Consider the following 22,956-nt stretch of genomic DNA (forward strand, 5'->3'; position numbering starts at 1 on the left):
TATATTTAGGACTTCTTTGCCTTTCACGCAATTTGTTGATAACCTCGCATTAATCCTCTGCAAAATAAAATCAGATAAACTGTAAATGATCAATTAAGTCTCCCTCCCGAAAAAGCCCCCTCCCTAAAAAACCATTTTGGCAAATAAGCAACCACTCCCGAATATTCCTCATTCAAATTCACCAGTAATTTCAATATAGTTGATGGGGATTGAGAAAATGCTACTATAAACAATTGATTGAATGGTATTTATTTCGAAGGTTGAGGTATTAATAACACTGGTGGTTATATGACATCCAATTCAAATGAAGTGTTTTCTTTTTTTTCGTGCAACTTGTCCAACAATATATTTCCGAATATCTTGCTCCATGTAAAAACAACATACTTTGCTGGAATAATAAAAAGATCATTGTTTTAAAGAGCATCAGCCCAGCCAGGCTGGTTCAATGAGCAACTGGTAAACGAGACGGAAGACAACCCATTTATCCCAGATGCCGAGGAAATGATTGATAGTAGAAGGTGATAGTGATATTGAGATTGATTAGTGTTTGTTTCATAACTTTTAGAAAAACATATTGTGTTTATTGAAATCGTTGTTTTTATTTTTTTACACACTAATTTTTTTCCTGTTACAACACAAACAGTGCAAGTCTGCAACAAATGGAGAACTAACTATAAACTAATTGCCTAACAGAGCAAAAAAATCAGGCTTATCGCAGATATCCACCGTAGACTTTACTGCCGAAATAGCTGGTTTATTTATGATTGATATGGGCGAAACTCATTTATTACCGCGCTAAATAACATGTAAAATCATAGACTGGTACATAGGTATAGTATCATTTTTCATATTTAACGTTAAATACAAAACAAAAAGTGAACAGCCGTCATATTCACCACATTTTAAATACGTTTTAAAGTCATTAATATACACCATAAAATAGAAGGAACTTATTCCAAAATTAAAAAAGAGAAAGAAAACTTGTATCTTGCACGCTACACTGAATACCGTCTAAATAAATTGGAACTCAGCAATTCATTTATTTCTCTGTAAATAAAAGAGAAAAAGAGATAGTTACTAATTCATAGAAGCAGCCAAATTTCACTCAATCAAATCTCACTCAGGCATATCACATCCTAGTGTTTCCTACGCATGTAATATATTTTAAAATTAAAAGAATACTTTTTATGAAATTTAAAAATAATCTACTTTGGAGGAGGTAAAAATTTCGAAATTCAGAAAGAATAGTTTTATAGAAAATGCAAATATAAAGGGAAGTTACATACTTATTTTGAATTTTCATATTTTCAACGCTTTCAAGGGTTGTCTCTGAAGGGTTTTTAAGATTACTTGTCTGATTTTAAAGCTTCTAAAGATTTTACGGATCAGCAGAAAATTGGTGATAAGTGGGGAAGCAGGGAAGGGGAGAGCGTTATCTTAGAGTAACATTAAAAGAGGTGGATAAGGTACAGTAAAGTATAAGAAGTGGCGCAGACCATATTATTGATTCAAAAATATTAAATTGACCTCAAATAAGCCTACTTCGTTCCCAGATCTCTCTCGTAGAATGAAAACATACATAGTAAATATATTATGTGACATTAAAGTATAGAATTTATAAACTAGTTATATTATCACGACGTGCGATCTAATTTGGGCCATTTTTCAACATCTTTAAATATTTGTTCACATAACAGACGCACATCATCTGTTGAAGTTTGTCTGATTCTCTCAAGCAATATTAAACAATCGTCGCCCATCAAATCTTTATAATGCTTAGCTGTAACAAAAAAAAATCATTAAATTTAAAGGAAATGCAAAGCATAAAAAAATACCAAATACAACAGCATTTTTTTCCAACCGCGAAAACTAAATGTGGAGTTTTGCCATTCGCGAATTTAAATTCGGTATTTACAGTAGATTCCCGGTAACTTCAACACCGGTTAACTCGAACTTTTATTAGCTCAAACTGTTTTCTACGGTCCCTTGGACATTTCTTAATTCTTCCTTATAAAAACTACTCGTTAACTCCTCCAATCAAGTGTTAAACAAGAACAAGAAGCCCTGGGGGCTCTAAGAATTTCCGCGCGCTACCACAATATTTGATGAAAACCTGCTAATTCGTTGTGTTATTGTGCCAAACATTCGAAGGGGTTTGGTGCATGAACCTCTGAAGATAAAGCACACCAGTGACATTATATTGCAACAAACGCAAACAAAACGAATCGTGTCATAATAAACTCACATTTTAAAAGAAATTGCTAACAAAAAATACAGCCTATCATTCATGGTTAAAAGTCTTGCGATTGAAACGTTTATGGTCTTAAACGGCATTAGTTGACAAAAAATCAAAATTTTGATGTGACCATCATTTTCAACATACTTTTTTTATTAACTGTGTCAATTTTTGTCGAAAATAAAGCAGTTTTAATTTTTGGATAAATTTTGACCTGAAATGACATTTAGGTGACAAAAAATCAAACTTTTGTACCATCATCATTTTCAGCATACTTTATTTGTTAACTGTGCCAGATTTAGCCGAAAATGAAGTGGTTTTAATTTTTGGACCAATTTTGGCCTAAAATGACATTTAGGTAACAAGAAATCAAAAATTTTGATGTCACCATCATATTCAGCATTCTTTATTTGTTTACTGTGCCAAATTTTGTTAAAAATAAAGTAGTTTTAATTTTTGGACCAATTTTGGCCTGAAATGACATTTAGGTAAGAAGAAATCAAAATTTTGATGTCACCATCATGTTCAGCATACTTTATTTGTTAACTGTTCCAAATTTTGTTAAAAATAAAGTAGTTCTAATTTTTGGACCAATTTTGGCCTAAAATGACATTTAGGTGACAAAAATCAAAATTACTATGTCACCATTATGTTCAGCATACTTCTTTTGTTAACTGTGCCAAATTTTGTCGAAAACAAATACCAATTTTGGCCTGAAACGTCATGTAGATGACTTTCCAGTACTTTGGGAGCTTGGGTACGAAGTTTAAATCTGTGACGAACCAACGTGAAATCCCAGGGTCGATTTTTTCTCAAAAAATGCTCCGAAAGAAAAAAACGACGGTTTTAAAGAATTTCCTACGCCTTCGGGCGCGGAAATTCAACTATCCACAATTTTAAGTCAAACCGAAATACAAAATTTCATTCTGTGAAAACTATTGGAAGTTGCAAATTTCAAAGGTTCAATTCCACAGGTTAGTGAGGAAATTATTGGACTAAAAGTCACAAATGGTTTTGTTTTAATAAAAACCAGATATAAAAACGGCTAATTCGAGCTTTCAAAAGACCGAAATATTTTGTTTGAAATACTGACTGTTCAAAAAAGTAGGATTCAAATTGGCGGAGTTGTATTGCAAAAGAAACACAACAAAATACTACCAAAATTACCAAAGGTTAAACTACCTACCACAAGAGCAGACATGATGGATCGCCCATATAGCCCATTTTTGGATTTGAGGTTTGCCTTCGCATTGCAGAAGTCCAAAAAAAGGTTTAAATGATCTAAGCAATAACAACAAAATCGTATTACAGCAACTTTAGAGCACAATAACTTCCTGTAAACAACATAGCATATACCAGTCACAAGTATGTTTAGGGTTTGTACAGAGATATTGCTTTCGATTTTCTTCTAATATTCTTACTCTTCTGACAAAATTTCTTTAAACTTTCTTTAAACATTTAAAAGCTTAAATATACACTTAGAAACACAAAAACAACAAAATCTGCATTTTAACAATGATTTTCTCCTTATAAACTTTTGCACGTAAACATAAGAATTGAAAAATGTTTAAAGTTTTTATTAACAAGTCACGGAGCATGAAATAAAATTCCGGTTTGATTGTCATGCAACTTGAGTTAATTTTGAGTTAATACAACTTTTGTTACTTAAAACAAGTTCGGATGTAAAGCAAAACATAAAAATAGGGCCTTAGAAAAGTCACTTATCCTCCTAGCTGTTACATCGAAAGTCATTGAGAGTTATGAAAATCTTTTTTCTATGTCATGGTATACATTCAAATATAGTTCCGTGAACTAGTTGATGTGGCTCCACAAAAAGCCTAACAAAATCAGAAGTATTTGAGTAAGGCAGTGAAGAACTGTTAAAATGTAAAATCGCAAGGATCAAACAAATAAAAAAGAGTGAACATTTAGCAGAATTTTTCCAGAAAAGAACCAATTTATATATTTTGATGTCGATCCCTTCTGATATGTCCTGAAAATAAAAATAAGCATTCTTCCCAGAAACACTGAGTGACCATTTCCCTAGATTTTTTCTCAGCTCCCAACTTAGTACAACTCCTGCCCTATAAGCAGTGTATTGTAAAGAGGAAATTTCGTTTGAGTCAAAACAATCAATGTTACCTGTAAGTGACAATTTCAGTTTTCAAATCACCCCATCGTTCTATAGCTGTTCCCTAGGATGAAAAAAATAAATAATATATAATGTCAACTCAAAATAATAAAGAAGAAAGAAAACAACAATTATTATTCCATACCAATTCTTCAAGTATGGCTTTTTTCTCGGATGGTAACAGGACCGTTCTAACTTCGTCCCAACGTAACGCCAAGTTGGCAATGATACCACAGGCGAAATAACTAACTTGTACTTGCCCGTTGGAAATCAGAATCCTTAATACACGAAAAAAATTCTCATTAGAAAATAGGAAGAAAAATCATGTTTTATCAAGGTGGGACGACAGATTCACAATTACTCTCATCTGTTGATACAACTTGATACCTGTACCAAATGTATTGTAGCGCCGTAGCTTAGTGGTTAAATCACTCGCACTTTTTGCAGACCAGGGTTCGATTTCCTCTGGCCGCGATTCAAATCAGGTGAGTGGATGTTACCATACCCTCGGGTTAACCCAAGCAACATGAGGGAAATTTGGTAGATACACTGTGTGGACTGGTGAATGTTGCAAGGAGTTGTCTGGTAGAGCGCGGACATTTATTGGGTCTGTGTAGCTCAAAATGAGCTTTAAATACTCTAGGACTCCCCTACTGGAAAAAATAGACATGGTATATCCCTCAATATTTGTGAGGCTAGCCATGTAAAATATGCACATCTATCTATCTGTCTATCTAACCTCACGTGTTTCATTAAATCCCTATCAAGAAGCATCACATCGTGCAGGAAATCCACTTCAGCAATGTTGTTCTAAACAAAAACAAAAAAAAGTAAATAACAAACGTAGATGTTTAATAAATAGAACACAGCTTAGAAAATAACGAATCAAAGTACTGACCAACAACCCTAGTACTTTTGTCTCAATATGCATGTCCCCTTGGAAGGTCTAAAAAAAATTCTCCCTATTATTATTTTTCCGAATAATCGTTACGTAACACACACTGTGTTCAATGTTGTTGTTTAATCATACCTGTAAAAGTCTCAAATATTTGTTTATCCCGTCCAAATCCACGAACAGTTTACAGGCTAGTGGCGATTCATCTGAAAATAATAAAAATTTAGTAAACCACAAACAAAACGACAACCGTATTTTAACAGAGAAATTATTTTAAGATCCAAGTTTCCCCCTTATTCCCAGTATGTAGCATTCACTGACTTTTCGCTAGCATTCAGAAGCTTGAGTTCCAGAATAACGCGGATACACACCAGCATAGTGTTTTGAAAAATCACTAGTAATACCAATCAAAACTGACAATTCCAAATTTTACGATATAAACACAAACGTTTACTGACGAGGACAATTTTTTTTCTCAGATTGCTAACAAAGTAATGTATAAAGTGGAAATACATCCCACAGCTACTTCTGAAAACACATGCAAGAGATCATAAAGGTACAGTTAAGAAAGTCTACACGACGTAGTCACAAGAAACCTTGTTTCCACATAAATACACACCTGTTAAATTCCACAAAGCACTGAGATCAAACTTCAGTGTGCCATCAATCTAATGTGTAAAACACAATACACATTCGACATCGCATGATAAAAAATTCGATCGTGTGAACAAGTTACTTAGTTAGAATTCACATACTTTAAATACTAATATAAGCCCTGGTAGCGTATTTGAAACCTGCTAAAACAAGGACAACATGGACTGGCTAATCAGCTGGACGTTAAGTGTAACGCTTTTATTTTACACCCTTCCTCCACTCTAGAAATGCATTTTATGGGTTATTATATTAGCTTGCTTTACAACTTCGAATATTATATGAGAAAACTGCTCAATCAAAAACTGCATCAGTAAATCGTTGCGGTACTATTCTACATCTTCTAATTCTCAAAATATTTTTCATTATAAATCCAAACCATACATCTTTTCAGAGTTTAAAAAACAAAGAACACTCTACCATGTTTCTGGTCAGTCTTGTTTCAACAATATCCAAGAGAAGCTGAAAAAGTAAAAATACATCATGTCACAATACGTACTAGCAATGTGAAATTCAATAGTTTGATATAAATATATCTCTATAAAAACACTGGAAGAGTCGTCAAAAAACAACTACTAGCAGCTAGTCAGTTATACTTTACTTCTCATGTCAAATTTTTCTATAAACATCAAGCTAAAACACGTACTAGCAATGTGAAATTTAATGGTTTGATAGCTTGGTATAAACATATCTGTATAAAAACACCTGACGAGTCATCAAAAACAACTACTAGCAGCTAGTCAGTTATACTTTACTTCACATGTCAAATCTATAAACGTCAAGCCACAACACGTACTAGCAATGTGAAATTCGATAGATTGATAGCTTGTTATAAATATATCTCTATAAAAACACTGAAAGAGTCATAAAAAACAACTGCTAGGAGCTAGTCAATTATACTTTACTTCTCATGTCAAACTTCTCTATAAACATTATGTCAAGGTCGTAGGTCTCCAGTCTCATAACGATACTAAGAACTTAAGAACTCTACTTTACTTAGATGAAGGGTCAATTTAAGTTAAAATTTAAAAATGGACACCATGTAAATAAAATAATAAAAAACAGTTTAGCTAGCCTGAAATGCCGTTCCTGAACAACTATTAGGATATGAACCCTGATTTTTGCACAGGTAATACAGATATTAGCTGTGCAAAAATCATGGTGCATATTGTTTCAAATAAAAAATCCAATTAACCTTTAAAACAAACGGATTTTGCTTTTGGCGTTTATGTTTTGTACTTTCAAATAAAAATGCATGCTGTTCCAAAAAAGGGTTGGGGTTCTTACTTCTTTTGCTTTTTTTTCACTTTTACAGTCTCAAATATTTCTTCTTTACTGCACGTTAAGTAAATACTACAATGCAATTAAATACTAAAGAACGAGATATAAAATGTTAAAGAAAAAACTCTATAGTAATAGCTGTCGTCTATTTGTCTCTGCGCGAAATGCTACCGCAGTAGCGAGACACAAGAAATTCGGTATATAAAAGGTCATGCTAAATCACGTACGAAATTTTGCAAGCCACAAATCACAATGCGATATAGTTTTATCGATTTTGCTGTCGACGGGCTAACAACTAATCCATATATAAAGCTCATGACAACATAGGACACAGTTCTCATTCTACTAGTATATTTAACTTCTATATTTTATCAAAATACTTACCTTCATTTCTTTCTCCTGCATCAAGTTAGAAGTGTCTTTGGATGAAATCTATGTACGAACAGTTTGTCAGTTCAAAGTGGGAAGATTTTAGGCAACAATTTCAAGCATTTTGAGGAGACATATGGAATAATTTGAGATTTTTTAGAAAATTCCGCTTGCTTATCTCTCAGAAAGTTATTTTAACTCTCGCCTTATTTTGCGAAGATCTGAGTAGAGTTGAAAATTTAGGGAATACAAGAAGACGTGACAAACCCGTTTAGTAAATATATGTGAAAAAGTGGTTACCTTGCAAGCTAGAATAGACACGATTGCTACAGCCATTCTGGTAATGTGACGGTCGACTGTCTCTTGATAACTCAGCATGCAGTTCAAACAAAGTCGCGACATTGCAACTCGATCAAAATTCTAAAAAAAAAAAAAAATATGTATCATTTTTATTAAAACAAATAATACTCAAAAAAGGATGAGGAAAGAAAGGGACCTACAGCTTTATGTAGAATGCGATCGGTGCAGATTATAAGTAAGCAGTTTTTAACCATCTAAATAAAAATTTGTCATGTTGATTTACAACAAAAAACAACCTCGATGACCGTTCTTTATACGGCAAGTGATTTTTAGCATCAGATAACCGTTGTGGTTCTTGCACATCAGGTGTTGTCATTTTTTTAATTTTTGTGTACACTTTTCAGTTTCTACGTCATTCACAGAAGTGTTTGCGTAGAACAAAGAAGGTAATAAAGTGTTTTGGTTATGGATTCTAAATTATGGATTTCTACTACAGAAAAACTTTAAAATAACAACCTACGCCTGGAGTTTTTAGAAACATGCTATACTTCCCTTCATAGCACCATAACCACTGAACCCAAAGCCTAAACTTGAATTTTTGTGCCACACAAATTCTGATAACTTAAAACGCTATAACTTAACAGTGATTATTTAGTTAAATCATTTTGTATTATAGTCAAATCTCAGACTTTTAATTTCGGATTAATATTTTGTAATATATTTTTCTCTGAAAAAAAGTCGAAATAAACACCTGCTGAATAAAAACTAAGGCAGAGCTATCAAAACAAGATTATTGTAACTTTAAGGAAGAGTTCTTAGCACTTCATTGTCCTTGAATTTTGTGTTTCATTTAAATTCAATTAACTTAAAATAAGGCATGATCCTAGAAAATAGATACAAACATTAAGTCTACTTCCAATGGAATCATTTAAGCAATCTTCTTTTATATTCTCAGAAACCTATAGGGACTTTTTTTTCAATTTTGTGAGCTATAGTTTGTATGCTTATTGAACTTAGTTGACCTCACCTGTAAATTCCCATTGTACAATACCAAGACCATTGACGTTACTCTGGCTATTTCACTAAAATGAAACAAAAAATCTGTCTTAATTCACATCAGAGATTTTTTTCGCTGTCGTGCTCGTGCAGCACGAGAAAGTTGTTCACACCTAAGAAAATAAATGGAGCACAATATAAAGGATTGAATGTTATTGAACTCAATTCAAACTAAGTTGTTATTCAGTAGACAACGCTTTGGTGTTTTTTAATGCTGATCGGATTATTATAGTGGTTATGTTATAGAAACAAAGGAGCAGTAGCTAGCTACACATTCATGTTGAAATAGGATTGCTTAAACGCAATATGCAAATTAAACATGAGGCCATATATCTGAAGACACTTTCTTATTAAGCTAAAGGCGAAGTTTTAAAAGTGTAAACACGATTGTTGTTGTAATCTGCTTGCAAAATTTCGTTAAATAAATTTTCAAGAAACCTTCTTATGGTGTAGCTAACCTGGCTGTCTGATTGAGTCTTCATAAACTTTATTCATGGTTCTGACCAGAGAATATTTCTTACTCCTTTCAAAGAGGCTTAAAGTCAGAATTTTTAAGCGTTATAAATTTTATTCTCAATCGTGTAAGAGGAACTTTAGGTGTGAATGGTACATGTAAAAAACAAGTTTTAATAAAAATCAGCTTAAGTAAAACTTTTGCTAGGTGTGAATGGGGTATAACATTCCTTCTTTTCTTAAGCAGATCACGCATCTCCTTTCAAGAGAGCTAGCTTGAGAAAAGATCTTAAAAGAAGCACACACAAAATTATGTGTCAAAGACTTCCTTTATAATTTCCAATGACTGTTTTGGGTTGATGTTATATCTACTAACCTCAACAAATGTTTGTTTAAATCTGGTTTAACCCCTTCAGGTTCTTTCGCAAGATGAAAAACACATGCTCTATAAATAAAATTACAAATACTTGGCTTTGTGAAAAACATTTTAAAATATTAAATAAAAAAAAGAAACTTTTAGACGAAAAATAAAACCTTCAACAGTGAAAATTAAAGGGAAATTTGAATAATCATTTAAAAAAATGGGACTTTAATCTTGCAAGTACAAAAAACTGTATACATTTTTATTGGCTTGTTAACAAAAATAATAACTGTGTTTTTATTAAACTAACCCCAAGATCATAGAGTTTGATCCACTGTAAAAAATCTATTATAGGGGTCTACAGAAAACTAACATGGCGAGCTCTAATGACAAAACTGTTTTGTATAAAACTTTGTAACATCTACTGTTTCAAATGCTCTTAAATCACTATAAAGTTCAACTTTAGCTTGATCAGATCAAATTTTGACTATTTTTTAACGTTTTCGCTAAAAAAGTTGTTTACTTTCCTGATCAAGTGGACATCCTACATTCTTCAGAAACTTAAATCTTAACAAAAAGAGTTCACAACATGGCTGAGGAAGCTCACATTTGAAAGATGTACCATCAAAGTTAAATTGAAATTGCAGGAATGTTGTGGGTTAATTATTTCGATGTTGGGGGAACAATAATACTTCAAAAGTTCTCTATTACTCAGCAACAAATTTCTGCATGCATTTGCTGCATTCACACTGGGTTGAGGTGTACATCAATTTTTGTTTAGGGTTGGCAATCGAAATCAGAATGTCATTAAAATAGGTTCTTACGTAGCAGCCATTTGCAGTTGCATAAAGCCTTTAAAACGTTCCATCACATCAAGCACAATCTAAGTAAAAAAACATTCATAAAGTTTTAATATAAATAACCGGGCTCGAAAAACAAATTCCTTGAGAATAATTAAAAATTGAAATCTTTGTTAAAAATTAGGAAAATTGGGAATGTTTTGCTTATGTATAGTACATTTAATTTTTTTACATAATCAGTGTGATATGTCAACAATATATAAAAAGTAAAGTTTATTTAATGCAACACAATATTAATAACAGTGATATTGACTCCACCTTTTGGACTAAGTTGCCTTCTGTGGTTAAGGAATTCAGAAAATTTACGATAGTTTGTTCCATTTTTAGGATAAAGTAGAAATTTTAGGGGATGATTATTTACAAAGGATGTCAACCACTTTTTAAGATCTTTGACCCTCTCTCCTTCCGTCAACCTGCAGCAACTTTGCTTTATCCCCACCCCCTGAATTGAGTCATGTCCCCCTGCCCTTGTCAACAAGCATCAACTTTATCATTACCCTCTCCCCTTAATAGTCAACGTCATTTGTGAACAATCCTTTACCAAATTATAAAAAAAAAATAAGTAGATTAGGACTAATTGGAGTCCTGAAAAAATAAAACCATTCATATTTTTATTACAATGCTTACTTTTAAAATATATGGTCGTCTTTTATCCCAGTCGCTTGACACAGTAAATAAACCCTTTAGTACTTCTTTCATATATGTCATTCTCATTGAGTATTTGAGCAACGATATAACAATTTGGTCCTCAAGAAAGCAACCAGATATCTAAATTAATCAGAAAAGGTACACAATATGTATAACTCTACTAAATTTTGATAAACCACCTATAGATTAATTTTCGTGCAATTTAATGTTTTGATTTTGCGTTGAGAACAATAAAAATGCGCACTGATTCATGTAGTAGAAAATTCAAACAACAGACCAAAATCAGCTTACAATTGGTGAAACGTTTGTTGAACGTTGAAAGTGAAGAGAATAAGTTACGATTATTGTTGACATACCTTTAAGTTAGGGTAGTAATTAGCAGCCTCTGCATTTACTGCAAACTTTGAGCGCAACATGCATAAACCAAGAAATCTTAAATTTGGATGTGTATCAAGAAAAAATTGTATTTTTAGATCAAGCAAATTATAAATGCCTGATAAATCTAACGATTCTAACAATGGTAATTTGTGTTCAGATGCTTCTAAGAAAGAATTAACATAACCAGCCAGGATGGTTGTGTGTGTCTCTTGTTCTTCGTAATTTAATTCAATAAGAGAGCTATCTGAAGGATCAACATCAACTGATAGGTCCAGCTCAACCAGATTTTGCAGATCAAGGAAATGTATAACACAATCGATACTCTCAATAGCAACTTCTGATTTTAATAATGAATATAGAGATAAACATTTTAAATTTGCAGCATTTAAAAAAAGTTTAGAGTCAAGCTCCGTATCTTTGGATGATCCATGCACATTAATACGTAATACTTTGAGCATTTTACAAGTCTTTAACAATCTTTCCCAATTTGCATTGGTAAAGGCTTCAGCATTGTTGCTAATCGGAGAGTCATAATACAGAGATTTTAAGTTTGGAAATTGAACAAAAAAATCAAAAATGGTGCCAGCACTAATTTTGACGGCAGGATAGAGGTTAATTCTTAAACATGTCAAACTGTATTGACTTCCCATAAAAGATCTCCTTAATTTTTTCATGCTCCAACGATTTAAAGCCAGGGTGCAACCAAGTTGGAGTTCGCGTAAGTTGTATGTATTGTATTCTATTAACTGCTTACCAGATGAACTCATATCAATCTCTGGAAGCTTTAAAACCTTTAGATTATACTTGACTGTACCACTAAAAAGACTAAGCGTGTCATCCCTAATTGCACCATCTTTCGAAAACTGTTCCAGCATTTTTTCTGCAACAGTATTAGAAATAGATAATGTTTGTGTAAATTTAGTTTTTATCAACTCATTATTGTCTCCTCCATTACACGTAGTTAGGACTGGTAAATTTGCTGAGATGCTGCATAAACAAACATCTTGTAGAGCACTTGGAGATAAAGTAAATACCTCGTCGTACACTGAATGATATTTAGTTTGTACCATTTTCAACTGTGCGCCACGGCAAGTTAATGGCCATTTAATATTTTTGCTCTTACAACCATCTATAAACAATAAAATTTATTATTTTTACAGTACTGCACAAGACATAGAACAGAAAGTTTTGATAAAAAAATGTATTTACCATTGCAAATAGTGGAAAAATAGGATTTGAAAGAAAGTAATATATTATGAACATTCATTTTGATTAAACTTGTAATGAAGTGGAACTACTGTTGTAGCAGAATAAGTTAACTAGCAATGGGTAGGATAATAAGTTTTATTTTGATTCACAGTAATGTAGGTGGAAAAAAGATCATAAAAAATGTTGAGAAGGAACATATCAACAAAAGAAAAAAGATTGACCAGTTAAAATATTTATATTTTGATCCATTGTTGCTAAGGATGAAACTGTCAGTTTTATGCAGAAAAAAATAATAACTTTTGTCGTTAAAAAAAAGAAATCTAGGGAACTCTAGGGAACTGATTTTGTAGATTCAAAACATTGATTTTTTTTAAATTACAGTATTTTATTTACAATTTTGAGTTTGTTTGTTGTTTATGTTAAAACATTACATACATAGCATTTGCACATTCTCAGAAATATTTTTAAAAAAATTCTAGTTATTGGGATAAACCCAGAAATTTTGTTCTTCACTGTCTTGTTTCTTCTTTGTCCAAAGTTTGTGTGAAGTATCTTACAGGTAAAAGATTATGATATTAGTATGTGTCAACATAATAAAAACATCATCACAGTTTCTATGTTACTATTCACACAAAAAAGTGTTTCTCTGTAGTGTTTATGTTAGATTATCAGTTTAAATTATGTTACATCAAAAAATATTTATCGTAAATATTAGAAAGATTACAGTGGTACATTTTTATAACAGTATAGGATCCTAACAAAATGATAACATGTTTTTTTACAGCTGGGACATTTGTTGATTATAGACAAGTTTCGAAGGTGACACAATGTTGTGTATGTATGTAAACAACACGTAAACAACAGACTGTTATGTTCAAGAAAATCCAGTGAAACAAAGAAACTTGCACCGAAATACTTATTCTTGAAAAGAAAAAAGAACAGCTAAGAAATTTAATTTCAGTGTCTTTTGTATTTATTTATTTATTTTTGAAACGTAAGTTAAGGTGATTAAAATTTTGCTTCTGGTCCTGTTTTTTCTGTGCCCATACATTAATTTTGTAAACATTGGTAACTCATCTATTAATAGCACAGTAAAAAATAAAAATAATAAGCTACCAATCTTTCTTTGTAAGTTCAATTTAAAGTTAAAAAATATTTTATCAATAGTTTTGAAACAATATAAAGAAAGTTCAAGTGGATTTTAAATTCATGCAGTCTTTTAAATTCTTGTTTATTTCTTCTACTCAAATGATTTCTACTCCAGGTATTAAAACCTTTTTCGTAGCACTGTGTTTTATAGTTGAAAGTCCTTTTATCATCATTTTATACCCTCAAACCTTAATATGTAGTTTTGTAGCTTGACATGGTGTTTGGCAAAGAACGACTTTTAAATTTAGATGGCCTAACAGTAATTTTAATTAAAAAAACACTCACATATATACCATATAAATATATAAACAAGACTTTTCTACGTGCATATCTTCTAAATCATACTCTTCTCAGTTACACTTTAGTCATATTAAATTTACATATATATATATACGATCATTTTTAGTTTTTTAAAAGTAAAATTTAAAAACTGCTTTTTAAAGACTCTACAAAATATTGGAAAGGCTTGTTTTCGTGGAAGACACCATAAACTGCACGTAACAGTGGATACCTAAAGAAAAACACGTTATAAGAAGAAGTAAGAAATTAATCTTCATTAATACACACAAAAACATGGAAAAAATATATGAAAAGAAAAAAAATGTTGATCTGAACACACTAAAAGATAATCAAAATCTTACTCCTCGACTCCACCACGGTTGATTAACCACACATATACTTGTTTAACATTTATTGGTCCTTCTAGGTAATTGCCATGGAATAACTCAATTTCCACCTCCCTAAGAGTCTAAATAACAGAAATATTTTCTCTTCAATTAAGATTGTCACATAAGTATCATCAAAAAAAATAATGCAGTCCAAATCAGCCTTCTAATTTCTCTTCAGTACACAGCATGCATATACAAAGAATGGATGCTTGGTTGACTTTGTGACGTAGGTCTCAAGAACATATCAGTTAGGTAGCAAGAAAAAATTAGTAAGGCATTGAAAAAAAGGCTTTTTTGGGGAATTGAACTGATATTTTTAATTGGGCCGTGGCCATTTTCTACAGCATTACATCAAGTAAATTCTTACATTTTTAGTACTACTTCAATAATTATTTGTCAAAGCAATTTTTTATTTCCAAAATGTGGACCTGATTCGTTTCACAGCAAAATCCTAAGTACCCTACTTAGTAAAAAATTTGTGCCTTTGTAACATTCACAATTGTGCGAATCCATTAAATTATGTTTCAAAAAAAATTGTTTCTGTGGCAAAAAGTTTAACTCATTATCTACCTTTCCTACTTAAAAACTTCTTTATTTCTAATTTGCATTTGGCCGGGTGCACAGAACTTGTGAGTGACAGAGCACATAAACAAATTTTACCCTATCATGCCTAACATTAATCACAAAAACTACTAACTCAAAAAAAAGTCTTGTCCTGAAACGCTAGGTTATCGAGTGTTACATTTAAACAAGGATAAAACCATTTGTGGAAAAAAAACCCTGAGTTTTGTGTAAATCACTATTATACTATAATCACTATAGAACTTTTTTTGCATTTTAAATGTTAAATGTCTGGCATTAAGTGTGCAAATTCTACAACCTCACGCATTTGGATGTGAATGAGGCAAATCATTAAGTAATCCACTTTGACTGAACTAGACCAATTAATTCTTATATTCTTTAACTAGAAAATAGAATTAACCTTATTAGATTTGACATAAGCATCCACCACTAGTCTAGTCATGCCGCCATAACACGTTGCAACAAGGTCAGGAAAACCACATGGTTCCCAAAAGATTTCATCATCAACATTTTCAATGAACTGCTTGATAAACTTTTTCATTTCAAGAAACCCCAGACGAATGATCGCTGCTTTGGAATTTTTACCGCAACTACAATAACAGAAAGAATAATGTCAGCCACTTAAAATATCTTTAAAAACACTACTTCTACTATCTGTTTAATCATCGAATATTATAGATATTATCATGTTATAAACAAGCGAGTTTATTTGAGGCTTCTTAGCAGCATAGAATAAATAGCTTGTTCATGACATGATAACAAATATTTACTCAAAACATTTACAGGAGTTCGAATTCTTACTTACTCAAGACCATCAGATAGTCCTGCAGCTGCAGCAACAACATTCTAAATGTTAATGCTTTTAATTTTAATTTTATAAGAAGTCCCAGTACTTCTATGCCTAGTCATGAAAAAAAAGTGACGAAGAAGGCATACCAAAAATTATTTGCAAAGTGCAAATTAAATTGTAAATTACAAAACATGCCACACACAAATTCTCTGTATGTTCACTGTACATTTGAATATTTAAAGCATGCAATCAAGTAAGATGCATGACATTTAAAGTCAGTGTTTACATGTTGAATACAAACATAGTGATTCATGTGTCAAAACATAAACAAACTTATCAAAAATAAAAAAAAAACAACAACACATATAATGACTACCTTTAATGCACCACACAACTCTGCTGCTTTAACTTGTTTTGAGAATTTGACATTAAAATATTTGCAATGAAATAATTCTTTCCACATTGTCCACAGCTCCATATCAGGACAAGCTAGTGGATTAAAGTTATAAATCAGATTATAAAAAGCATAATTATGAAGCTATAACCTTTAAATTTGGGTTCATTGAGCACACACATATTCTTGATCATGAAGCAAATAATACAGATGATGATAACCATCGCCATGGCTATGAAATATATTTTAGAAGTGTCTTTACGGTCACTCATAAGAACAAGATAGGAAGCCTACCTATTGTAGTCTCGGAAAATTTTTCTTTTGCAATTTCGTCTGCTAAATTTGGTCCCATGAGAACACTTGCTTTTAGATTAAGTTTTTCATAAATGACATCTGAAGCACATTTTAATTCTACTGTTGCTTCATTGCCTTTTTCACCATGGTATAAACTCTAAAAAATTTATTTTTTGATACGATCTAAAAGTTTAGTCATAGTTAACAAGCCAAGCCAGCTGATCCCATACCTTTGTTAATGATATTGCTAATGCATCACGTTTGATTCCACCTTGCATTTGTTCACATATATTTCCTAAAAACTAAAGAAAAGAAAACATAACATTTTCTCAAAAGATAATAGTGAAGAAAAACAACAAAAATGTTAAACAGTAATTTATCTGTCAAAAGTTGGGATATCTTCATACACAAAAAATTCAGAATAGCCTGAAGCTGAACCTTGAGAGGTTCTGGTACATTAGAAAGTTCATTCTTTTCTTTTTGAACTTTTTTACATTGTGTCAAAACATGATGGAGATAAACATTTTATAGTTGCAGATGAACCCATTCTAATAATGATAAGATTAAAATTTTAAGTGCAATGCAATGGCTTTGCTATATTCGATAATGTTATTCACGTTAATGATGTAATTTTTACACAGTCAGTTAACAAATGATACTTATATAGGTTAACCTTGAAAGAAGTTGCTACAGAGTGGAATAAATATTTTTTTTTAAAATGACAAAAAAATGAACTTTTTTATAAATTTTAATTTTAAAGCTGTAATAATATAACCTGTTGTCGAAGAATAAAGATGATTATATCTGCATCCTTTGCTGCTTCTCGAGGACAAGGAACTGCCAGCTAAAACCAACATAATACAAATGGAAAATTTTGTAGGAAGGACATGTTCATGGAGAACTGGCAACCAATTTGCAAATCCAAAAATCATGAAAAGTGTTTTTTAAAGATAAAATCTTAGCAGTTTGATATTTTGAAATGAATCTTACTCAGCAGGTGTATTTTGATAGTGATAAAAAGTTAACATGGATTTTTTATTAATTTTTTTTTGATACACTCAAGGAAATGATAAAAAACTAACTTTATTATTGTTTTATCATTTGTGGATAATTTAAGGAAATTAGAATTTTAAGGAACACTTAATATTGTTTCTTCAGCCATCATAGAATGTGGCTATTGTTAAAGGAAAGACATTAACAAAGCTTCTTGAAAGATATGGATAAATTTTTAACATTTGTGGTTTTTATGCAATTTACTATTAAATTTTATTTATATAAAGGTTATTTTGCCAAATAAACCATTTTGATATTGAGAAACCTCGCACTAAATTAATGTCTGATATAGTATAGTTATTGTAGAAAATTCAATGATAAAATATTAACATATTTAATTTGTGAGTTATAAAATCGTTGCATGATATTTTTTTTATGTAGTGTTGTAGCCTAAAATTAAAACCCTGAAGTTTATAAACATTTCAATTTTTATCATGTTTCTTTTTTTCAACAACCAAATGAGTGTGTATTGGTTTGCATTTTAACCATAAAACACTACCACCAAAGTTCATTTTAACACAACCAAGTTTTGAACATTCTTTTAATTTCAGAAATATTTATAAAATAGTTCTTTTCCTTCCTTTCTTAATATTTTATCAATTTCTTACTGCCATTAAACGAATACTTCACTTTTTTTAAATCTTTACAATCGATTTCATTATTCATTAATTCTTTCGGTTTTTTGAAATTGTTATTTTTTAAAAAGGAGCAAAAAGGGAGAAAGTGAACAAAAATGTGATACATTTTCACCAATTTATCATTTTTATTTCTTTAATTGGTCTTGTTGTCATACAAATTACTTCTATAGAGCTGTTTCTCAATTTTAAAAAGACACTATTTTAATTTTCTAAAAGAATTGATAGAATAAAAAAGGTGTCTCAAAAGTCTCAAAACATTACAGATCGTTTGTGCTTTCAAAAATAACAACTCGTGGATATAACAACATTTTATCTCCATTGCCTTCATAAAAACTTCTTAAGCTCTGTTGGAAAGACATTACTTACAATATTTGAGGGTAATGTCACATCAGGCAGATACATAGGGTTAACATGGTCATGATTTATGACATCAGTTAGTTTTCGTCCTTTAAATAACTCTTGATAAACAAAAAGCTTGACTTCGTTATTAAAAGTTGATGAGGAAGAAACATTTTCAGCAACTAGTTTAGCAACTGCCGATCCCCTATAATGAAAAATGGAACTTAAAGTTGATGAAGAATATTTCATTATTGACTACCTTGGCAAAGATTTCTAAATTGACTGTGTCATTGCACACAAAACAATCAGTAACTTTTTTGTTTTTTCTTTTATCTTCATATATCTTAGCATGTATAGTTTGCACATCTGAGACACATGCAAAATTGTATAGATAATCAATTATAGTGAAGATCACAGTTATCGATTATTTTGGTCATTTTTAAGTAAATATTTGTATTACAATAGTTGGATGAAAATTTTAGGGTTAGTTTGTCAGCCGAAAAAAAGAAACATCCAAAATAGCTTTAAGAAAAAAAATTTACTAAAAGTTTCTTCAGTACTACTACTATGCCAGCAAGCATCAATTTCAATTTCAAAAAATAATAATAATTCAACATTGATTAAATACTTACCATTTTCCAGAACCAATGATGCAAACCTTTTTTGACATTTTTCATAGTTTTCTAAGACGAAATTAAAAAATTCCCCAGAATGGCAGAAATTAAAAACAACGTTTTATTTTGACTAGCATCGAAAAAACAACCTCACATAACTACTAAAAAATTATAAGAATATGTACAAACAGAGGTTTAAAAAGAGAAGGAATTACATTTACGCAATATCCTTTTCAATTGTATTCAAATTCCTATTGTGTATGCTCTTCTATCCGTTGCGTCGCTTTTACTGTATTTTTTGTACATGGCAATAAGATGAGTGTTTTAATGGCAAAGCAGAACATTCAAAAAACATATTACAAGCTATGCACAAGATAAAGAAAACACTAGGCTCTGTTGAACTATAAGATTCAATGTGAAAATTTTTCCTGGTGTTTGGTGCTTGTAATGTGTAAATTGGTCCCCTGGGATATGATGTAAATTTGTATCTTTTAGATATTTGTGGATTTTCCCTCCTAGCAGAGTGTTAGTTAAAGTTTTGAATAAACTTTTGAAAATATTTCTACAGGAGGGGTTGCTTATAAATACATATTTTCTGCTCCAAATTAAAGGAAAATATTAATTATTTTTTTCTTTCATTAATTATGTGTTATTTGTTGGGTGATGATTTACTTTTATTTCTTTACATTTTTATTTTGTGGTATTTTATGGTAATTTTACAATTTAAAAGTCGAATTTCAAAAAATTTGTTTACAAAATTGAATTTGGAAACTATACATCAACCTGTCAATCAGCATCGGAACATTTCAATAAAAACTGCTGCAAGATCCTACTCTCATTACATCTTTGGTACAATCCTGTAAAAAATATACTGGGAAACAGGGAGGAATTTCAAAGATTACAAGCACAAGCAATTAGGAACGCTGTTTCTATTTAAAGTAACATGAACTCCAACTTGGCAATGTTCACTTGCCATTGTTCACAGCGGACATTTTAGCTAATTTTTGGTGACGTCAACATGCCTCCAATTCCACCATACTTTGTACCTTTCCAGATCGAAGAGTGATTGTTCTATTGTGAAAAGTGCAGCTGTCACATTTTGCAGTTGCTTACTAAGCTACACTCCTGTTACAGTACAATTTCTGTAGCTTACTGGCTGCAGAACACTAGCGCAGTGATGCTGTTTGCCCATTTCAAGAAAGAGGTTTTAGCAGGGCCTAAAAATTTATTTTTAACTTTTTGTTGATAACAACATAAACTGTTAGGAACCAGTTAGGATAGGAACCAGCAGTACTTTTTAAGTAATTATATTTAGTCGATAAGGCCCGTGGAAAAATCCACTTAGGCAAAAGGACAATGGAAAATAAGTTGTTAGGTTTTGCAGATACAAAAAAAATTGGCAAAATTTAGTTTATTCTTTGCCTGCAATGTGTGGAGCTGGGACGCTGATAAAAACATGTTTAGGATCATGTACTTTTGACAAACGGTTACAGAGATATTAAGGTTTAAAGTTTTTTGATGATGTCATCAACCTGTCCATTCCAAAACAGATTCGAGGAAACTTACCCAAATTGGTCCTAGGTGGTCCCTAGTTACACAGTAAAAAAAAGTCACCACCTTGTTTCCAAGTTATTTTGCCTCAAAGTTTTAAATGCCTTGTAATGGCTTCATTAATTTAAATCAAGATATTGACTTAAAGTGACATTGACGTTGCGCCATAACATCAGAAAGATTAACAAAATAGACATCGCTTTTTCGGCTACATCAAAGGAATATGAGCATATCCACTTTGCCTGTCACAGACAGTAGGACACACTTTCAAGGAAAGGAAATTATTATAACCTGTGCATTATCCAGTTAACTTAAATCAATATATAGCTACACAATATTTTTAATAAGGAACTTAAAATTTTATCTAGATCTAAATCTGCTTAATAGTTGCGTAATTTTATTCAATTAAATTTTCAATGTTTTTATAAAAGAAAAAGTTGTTAGATAATTTTTCAAATCAAGTTTAATTGCTTATAAATGAGTTGCTTAAAAAAAATGTATGTAACATGAAGTTTTATCAGCTTCATGACTAAGGACACAAATACAAAAATATTATAAGTACTCTACTTTATCCCAACAACTATGGCAAACCAGGTCAAGCGTACTTTGATAGACAAAACAGCACCCTGGCTAGAAAAAGGATTGTGTATGGGAAATTTTTTACACAAATAATTATAATTTTGAAAATAATTAACTTGTTCATCATGCAGGTGCTGAAAAACGTGGGGGACAAGAAACTGTGATGTAATTTCTCTTAACCTAATGTGCTGAAGCAAAATAATGAATCCTGTATAATACTGCTGAAATCAAATAACAGTAAACTGAGGTACCAATTCACTCAGCCTCACAGTTATGAAAATTTCAAAGGCCCCTAGCACTCTGCTGACAACTTGGTGGTGGTACAGATAGAAAGACAGATGTGCATATTTTACATGACTAGCTAGCTTCATAAATATCAAGGAATATACCCTGCTTTTTATTTCCAGAAGGAGCCACAGTTTTGAACTCTTTCAAGAAGAATGGGATTTAGTACAAAACATTTTGTTGTAAGTTTAGTCCATGAGTCTTTATTATAAATTCTAATTACAAAAGATATATATATGCATTTATCATTTCGAAGTTATATTCCGTTCTTCTGAATCCTTTTGAATTTATAGTGGCTTGTCCACAGTTGCAGGTGAGTGTTCAGTGCTACAAGGATCAACTGTACAAACACTGGCAGTGTCTAGAAGCAGGGAGGCATTTCAGTAGGCAAGTTGTCCAAGCAGTTTTTCAACACAAGATACATGAAACTTCTATGAAAAAAAAATTCCATGAGTTTTTCTGCTTTTCCAGGAGTATATAGCATTCCCCCAGAAGTAGTGGTCATCCTGTTTTTATTGCAGAGAAGACAATCCGCTTAGAAATGGCATGACATGCAGCTGGGGCGCAACGGCGCCGTAGATTAGTGGTTATAGCTCTCGTACTCTGTGCAGGAGACCGGGGTTCGATTCCTCTTGACAGCGATTCAACATGGGCGAGTGAATGTTACCATAGCCCCGGGCTAACCCAAGCCATGTGAGGGAAATTGGGAAGATGGCACACTGTGTGGGCCGTTGGATGTTGCTGGGAGTTGTCTAGTAGAGCGCGGGCCCTAATTGGGTCTGCGTCGCTCAAAATGAGCATTAAATACTCTAGGACTCTCCATCTAAGCCATGGCCCCTCCTGGAAATAATAGACAGGGTATATCCCTCGATATTTGTGAGGCTAGCCATGTAAAATATGCACATCTATCTATCTATCTATCTATCTGGAAGGGGGGGGGAGGGTAAATGACTTCTAAAAAACGGTCAATGGCTGTTTTTCCGTGGCAAGTTGAGCATGGATTACACCCAAAACACTAGAACAGGTCTAAAAAAATTAATAACGCAATTAAAGATGTAATGGGTGATACCAATCGTACCATTAAACCTATTTTGTTCCGCCTATTTCGCCTGCTGGTGTCGTCCTCCATTTTCTCTCAGTTATTTCAAGTTATAGATTTTAGCTGGGATGCGCATTCTCAGAAAAAAAATAT

General features: G+C 31.9%; 2 protein-coding genes across 2 annotated transcripts; both read right to left on the reverse strand.

Moving 5' to 3' along the window:
• Positions 1 to 1,457: 1,457 nt before the first annotated feature.
• On the reverse strand, positions 1,458 to 13,283 carry LOC130622748 (protein zyg-11 homolog). The gene is made up of 17 exons (XM_057438245.1): positions 11,598 to 13,283; positions 11,221 to 11,361; positions 10,558 to 10,616; positions 9,749 to 9,817; positions 8,891 to 8,945; positions 8,064 to 8,117; positions 7,864 to 7,983; positions 7,579 to 7,626; positions 6,334 to 6,375; positions 5,882 to 5,930; positions 5,398 to 5,468; positions 5,266 to 5,313; positions 5,107 to 5,177; positions 4,513 to 4,645; positions 4,379 to 4,431; positions 3,423 to 3,517; positions 1,458 to 1,780 (listed from the first exon to the last, which is right to left on the reverse strand). The coding sequence occupies exons 1-17, from the start codon at positions 12,687 to 12,689 to the stop codon at positions 1,635 to 1,637; spliced, it is 2,346 nt and encodes a 781-aa protein (XP_057294228.1). The 5' UTR covers positions 12,690 to 13,283; the 3' UTR covers positions 1,458 to 1,634.
• A 982-nt stretch (positions 13,284 to 14,265) lies between these two features.
• Positions 14,266 to 22,861, reverse strand: LOC130622753 (glycerol-3-phosphate dehydrogenase [NAD(+)], cytoplasmic-like). The gene is made up of 11 exons (XM_057438249.1): positions 22,843 to 22,861; positions 19,368 to 19,418; positions 18,763 to 18,940; positions 17,481 to 17,549; positions 16,936 to 17,007; positions 16,706 to 16,862; positions 16,394 to 16,506; positions 16,033 to 16,073; positions 15,628 to 15,817; positions 14,619 to 14,725; positions 14,266 to 14,488 (listed from the first exon to the last, which is right to left on the reverse strand). The coding sequence occupies exons 2-11, from the start codon at positions 19,403 to 19,405 to the stop codon at positions 14,401 to 14,403; spliced, it is 1,053 nt and encodes a 350-aa protein (XP_057294232.1). The 5' UTR covers positions 19,406 to 19,418; positions 22,843 to 22,861; the 3' UTR covers positions 14,266 to 14,400.
• Positions 22,862 to 22,956: the final 95 nt, after the last annotated feature.

The sequence above is a fragment of the Hydractinia symbiolongicarpus genome, chromosome 12 (assembly GCF_029227915.1).
Source record: "Hydractinia symbiolongicarpus strain clone_291-10 chromosome 12, HSymV2.1, whole genome shotgun sequence".
Classification (NCBI taxonomy): domain Eukaryota; kingdom Metazoa; phylum Cnidaria; class Hydrozoa; order Anthoathecata; family Hydractiniidae; genus Hydractinia; species Hydractinia symbiolongicarpus.

Coding starts and splice junctions, on each gene's coding strand:
- LOC130622748 (XM_057438245.1), bottom strand. CDS start 12,689: ATGGTACAAACTAAATATCATTCAGTGTACGACGAGGTATTTACTTTA. Junction 9,818..10,557: donor CAACTGCAAATGGCTGCTAC/GTAAGAACCTAT, acceptor TTTTATTTATAG/AGCATGTGTTTTTCATCTTG. Junction 5,314..5,397: donor AATATTTGAGACTTTTACAG/GTATGATTAAAC, acceptor AATTTTTTTTAG/ACCTTCCAAGGGGACATGCA.
- LOC130622753 (XM_057438249.1), bottom strand. CDS start 19,405: ATGTCAAAAAAGGTTTGCATCATTGGTTCTGGAAAATG. Junction 16,074..16,393: donor AGTTGTGTGGTGCATTAAAG/GTAGTCATTATA, acceptor ATTAACATTTAG/AATGTTGTTGCTGCAGCTGC. Junction 14,726..15,627: donor CTTATGTCAAATCTAATAAG/GTTAATTCTATT, acceptor TCTGTTATTTAG/ACTCTTAGGGAGGTGGAAAT.